The 5,401-nt window shown below is 41.4% G+C and overlaps 1 protein-coding gene across 2 annotated transcripts; it reads left to right on the forward strand.

Annotated features, from left to right (window-relative positions):
• Positions 1-3,252: 3,252 nt before the first annotated feature.
• LOC103252113 (keratin-associated protein 9-2-like) lies at positions 3,253-4,054 on the forward strand. 2 transcript variants are annotated; one of them, XM_008050726.2, is made up of 4 exons: positions 3,253-3,316; positions 3,404-3,553; positions 3,725-3,797; positions 3,868-4,054. In XM_008050726.2, exons 1-4 carry the CDS (start codon positions 3,253-3,255, stop codon positions 4,052-4,054), a joined length of 474 nt encoding a protein of 157 aa, XP_008048917.2. The 2 variants fall into 2 exon arrangements, with proteins under 2 accessions (XP_008048917.2, XP_021564262.1); XM_021708587.1 differs by having other exon boundaries at positions 3,253-3,301.
• Positions 4,055-5,401: the final 1,347 nt, after the last annotated feature.

Consider the following 5,401-nt stretch of genomic DNA (forward strand, 5'->3'; position numbering starts at 1 on the left):
AAATATTTCTATCATGACTACTTTAAAATCTTTGTCAGATAATTCTAACATCTCTGGCCTCTCAGCATTGGATTTATTGTTTGCCTTTTTTTTTCATCCAGTTATAGATTTTCCTGGTTCTTGTATATTGGGTAATTTTTATTAGTACCTGGACGTATCTGTATTGCATTATGAAAACGAGACTCTGGATCTTATATACACATTCTGTTTTGGCTGGCTTTCACTGACATTGTTCCAGCATAGATTTAGGGGGTAGGATGACCTCATTTTCTTGTATTCAGTCTGTGTTGACACTTAAGGTGGGGAAGCTCCTCACTAATGCCAAGCAGACATGGGTGTTTTGGCTCCCATGTAGTCTCCACTGACACTCTATGTTTGGGGGAGAGGCAGTGTCATTTACTGGCTGGAGATGGAAGTTTCAGGGTCTTACTTGGCCTTCTCTGACACCACCCCAGTGGGGATGTTAGGGTAACTCATAATAGCTTCTCGGGGGTGGAAGTATAGACTCTCTACTTTGCTTTTACTGGTGTGGCTGGTAGTGAAGTCACAGCTTCCTAGAGCAGAGTAGTTATCACAAAACATTTTTCTTCCTGCTAAATCACCTCTTTTCTTATCCTTTAGGCAGAGAGAGAAGGGTATTATTGGAATTTGTGTGTGTGTGTGCATCCAATGGAGTTTCAGAGTTGCAGGCTTCTTGGGCTCCAAGTCCAGAGTTCATGCAGTAGAAAAAAACCCAAGGAATTAACTCCACCCTAATCATTTCACAGATCCTGCGGTTCCTAGCCTACATGACTTTTCTCCAATGTTCAGAGTCCACTTGTGTTTGCTTTATATATAACATCCAGAATTTTTAGTTGGACTTAGCAGGAAGAATACAAAAAAGTATGTCCACTCTATCTTCCAAGCCAGGAAGTCTTCAACTGAATTTTAACTAAGCAGAATAAAAACATGTAATGATACCTGGAAAGCTATTCACAATATAAACAGATACAAGAAAACAAGAATAAGAAACAAGCAGAGATAATATCCTGCATCTGTGTTAATATTCTAGTTTGATCATTAGGCTTGTGATTAAATAAATACATACTGAAGTATTTAGAGATAAAGTGCTATTTGGTAATAAAGAGAAATTGTACCTGCAACTCATCCTTAAATAGTTGAGGAAAAGTCAGCAATAGTCATACATATATGCAGAAAAATAATGCTAAAGAAAACATGGTAAAATGTTAACATTTGAGGAATCCAAGTGGAAAGTATAGGAATTTATTGTACTATGTTTGCAACTTTTTATAAGTCTGAAATTATTTCAAAATGAAAAGCTAATAAAATAAAAATATATAATGGGGGGAGGAAGTAGAAACAGAACCAAGAGTAATATTAGACCCAAAACAAATAATAGAACATACAGACATTAAATTACACAGTAGATAAGATAGATTGCAGAAGACATACTGACTTAGATCAAAACTGAAGAATTAATAATGTAAAATAAATAATGTGTAACTAGATTATAATAAAAATATTGCACATCAAACGAATGGAGTGCTACAATACACCGTGCTTTAACAAAATTTATAGTCTTAAATACTAATACTAAACAAGAAGAAAACCTCAAAATAAGTGAAATGTTCAACTTAGTTAATAAGAAAAAGGAAAATAGAACTAGTCAAAAAAGCATAATGTCTAAATTAATAAAATAGCTAACAAAGTTACAATAGAGAAGGCCAAAAAAGTCAAAATGTGTGTCTTAAAAAAAAACAAAACTAAAAATTGCTACACCACTGGCAAGATCAATCAAGACATAAAGAGAAGACAAAAATAAATAATATTCTGGATAAAAATGGGGACACATCCATCGTTAAAGCAGAGATTGTTCCATAATCAAGGCTGGAAAAATAATCTACATCAAAAAGATAAACTTGGGTTCCAGTCATTCATCATGTAACCCTCTCCCAAAAAATCAATTCCAGTGTATCAATAATTTGAAGATTAGGGAAAAAAACTTAAAATCCTTACTAGAAAATTTGTGTTAATACACTCTGGATGTTGAAGTAGACAGATTTCACCCAAACAAGACAAAAATAGTGCTAGTTTAAAAGTTATGGTTGATAATTTTAACTAGATCAAACTCAGAAAATTTAAACATCAAAAATTACATTTCAGACTGACAGAATGAACTGTAATCACCCATTCGATACCCGTCTCTCTCTGCTCTGCACATGGACTCAATTCCTTCTGTCAATTTGCTAAATATACAAAGTGAGAAACCTGAGATGAATTGGGCCTCACCTCTCTTGTTTCTTCCCTTCAAGGGCCGTAGCCCAAATTTGATTGCTATCCAATATCTACAAACCGTTGTTTTATATATTTACTCAGATTTCATTATCTTTTTGTTTTGTTTTGTTTTGTTTTGAGTTGGAGTCTCACTCTGTCACCCAGACTAGAGTGCAGTGGCCGCTCCCAACCACTGCAGCCTCGACCAGCTGGGCTCCGGCGATCCTTCCGCCTCGGCCTTCCAAGTAGCTGGAACTACAGGCGCTCGCTACCACGCCCAGCTAATTTTTGATTTATTGTAGAGATGAGGTCCTGCCAAGTTGCTCAGGCGGGTCTCGAACCCGCGGGCTTAGGCAATTCACTCATCTCAGCCTCCCAAAGCGCAGATTACAGGCTGAGCCACCGAGCCCGGCTAGATTTCATCATTGTTTACAGCAGAAAGACAAATCTTACACTAGCTTCTACATTGCAGGAGATACCAGAAGCCTCCCTACACTTGGTTTTAACTCATCACCGTGACTCAACAACTCATGCTATCTTCAGAGGTGCTTTCCGAAGTAGCACCAAGGGGAAACAGATGGACCCTGACAATGGTCCTGACCTGTCACCAAGATATGCAGGACTTGTTAGATGACCAAATACTGTATATTTAGCTTCAAAAATGAGGATTAGGGCTTAACTGATGTGGACTATGATGACTCATTTTTCATTTCAGGAAAATAGGTCTGATTTGGTTATCTGTCAATCAGGAAAGCAAACATCAATTATCCAAAGAAAATTCACAACTCTTAAGAACAACTTCCTCCTTGGGGCATTCCCCAGTAGACAAGAAAAATTAGCAAAAACAATATCAAAAATAAGTTCTGCTCATTGGTCCAAATTTTGGGGGTACCATGTATAAAAGTGCCAGATTGGAAGGAGGCATCAGAATCTGGGAAACTCACCTCTGAACAGAAGTCCACCCTCCCTCCTGACACCATGACCCACTGCTGCTCCCCTTGCTGCCAGCCCACTTGTTGCAGGACCACCTGCTGCAGGACCACCTGCATCCAGCCCACCTACTGTGGGTCCAGCTGCTGCCAGCCCTGCTGCCGCCCAACTTGCTGTCCAACCACCTGTTGCAGGACCGCCTGCTGGAAGCCCACCTGTGTGACCACCTGCTGCAGCACACCCTGCTGCCAGCCCACCTGCTGTGTGTCCAGCTGCTGCCAGCCCTGCTGCCGCCCAACTTGCTGTCCAACCACCTGCTGCAGGACCACCTGCTGCCAGCCCACCTGCTGTGAGTCCAGCTGTTGTGGTCAAACCTGCAGCGGGTCTAACTGCTGCCAGCCCAGCTGCTGTACCCCTGTGTACTGCAGGAGAACCTGCTACCACCCCACATGTGTCTGCCTGCCTGGTTGTCTAGGCCACAGCTGTGGATCCAGCTGCTGCCAGCCTTGCTGCCGCCCAGTCTGCTGTCAGACCTCCTGCTGCCGACCAACCTGTGTGACCACCTGCTGCCAGCCCACTTGCTGTAGGTCCAGGTGCTGCCAGCCTTGCTGCCGTCCAACTTGCTGTCCAATAACTTGCTGCAGGACCACCTGCTGAGTCCAGCTGTTGTGGCCAAACCTGCAGTGGGTCTAACTGCTGCCAGTCCAGCTGCTGTGCCCCTGTGTACTGCAGGAGAACCTGCTACCATCCTACGTGTGTCTGTCTGCCTGACTGCCTAGGCCAGTGCTGCGGATCCAGCTGCTGCCAGCCCTGCTGCCGCCCTGCTTGCTGCACGTCCAGCTGCTGCTAACCTTCCTGCTACTGATCAACTTACCACAGACCCACTGCCTGCACAGAATAACCTCCCATCATCAGACACCCAGATACCCATTTCTATGGCAAACTATCTCCCTTCTCTTTGCTGATAACACACATGCTGTCACCAAACCATCGGTCATCTTCTTGTCAACAGATTTGTGAGCCTGGTCGTGAATACAGTGGTTTTCACTACAGTGTTCTTGGACTCATGATCTTGGTCTTGACAAAGTGACCATTGCTTTTTTATATGGTTTTTTGTTGTTGTTGTTGTTGTTTTTGGTAAAGATATGGGGTACAAATCAGGATTAAGCACATAAGCAGTCTATGTGCAGGTGAATTTTGGGCCCTCAACTGGTAAGAAATTTTGTGAAAAGAGAACAAAAATACTCATAACTGTCATATTAGATCTTCACAATGAAAAATATCAACCATTTTGTTTCAAGCTACTCATCATTCTTGTGACTTACTTTGGCTGGAAAGAGTATTGCCTATTTGCTTCCTAATAAAGTCTTCACTATATTGCCTCCTGTATCATGCTTTGTTTTGTTTGATTTCTGTGGTTGTTTTGCATATCACTTATGTTTTCTCATCTGAGTCACACAATAGCCCTAAACTTGGGCAGAACCAAGATAAGCAAAATGATGTGTATAACATCATGGAGCTAAGGATGGGCAGGACCAGGTCAGACCCAGGTTTCCTAATTTTTATTCTGGTGCAGTCACATTTACAGATCACAATATAGAAGAAACAACACTTAGGACTGAGCACTGGGAAGAGGAGAACTCTGAATTGTTCTGTGTCACTGGAAACACCAATTCCTTACATTTACAGATCATAGTCCATTAACAAAGCTCTTCCCAAATCAATTCCCCACACCTTGCTGACAAATCTTTTTAAAAATTATTTTAAAGGTGTGGTGTACAATTCTGGGTTAGGTGCATATGTGGGTGACCAATCTTAAGAGCATCTTAAAAGTTTCTTATGAGCAACAGCTGGTTTTAACAGCCCTGGTAAGTGAAACTTTGAGCTTCGATGTGGACCTTTTCTTGTCTCAGTCTCTAGTCAGCCACTGGTGAACTCCTTTAAAGATTTTTGAGCATCCATTGTGTTCCTGCAACTTCCCTAGGAGTTTGGTGTGAGTTGCTCATCTAGAAATACTTGTTTATTGATGTCATGGCATTGGAATTCCACATATCCTCATTCTTCTGGACACCTATACAAATAGCAAAGTGGGATTAATCATGCCTGTGAAACACAGGCTATATTTCATTTGTCCCCAAACATTAAGAAGATAATTTGTTTCCAGGTCAGAACATTATTAAGGAAATTAAGTATTGAC

The sequence above is a fragment of the Carlito syrichta genome, unplaced genomic scaffold (genome assembly GCF_000164805.1).
Source record: "Carlito syrichta isolate Samal-C Ts95f unplaced genomic scaffold, Tarsius_syrichta-2.0.1 Scaffold62083, whole genome shotgun sequence".
NCBI classification, from domain to species: domain Eukaryota; kingdom Metazoa; phylum Chordata; class Mammalia; order Primates; family Tarsiidae; genus Carlito; species Carlito syrichta.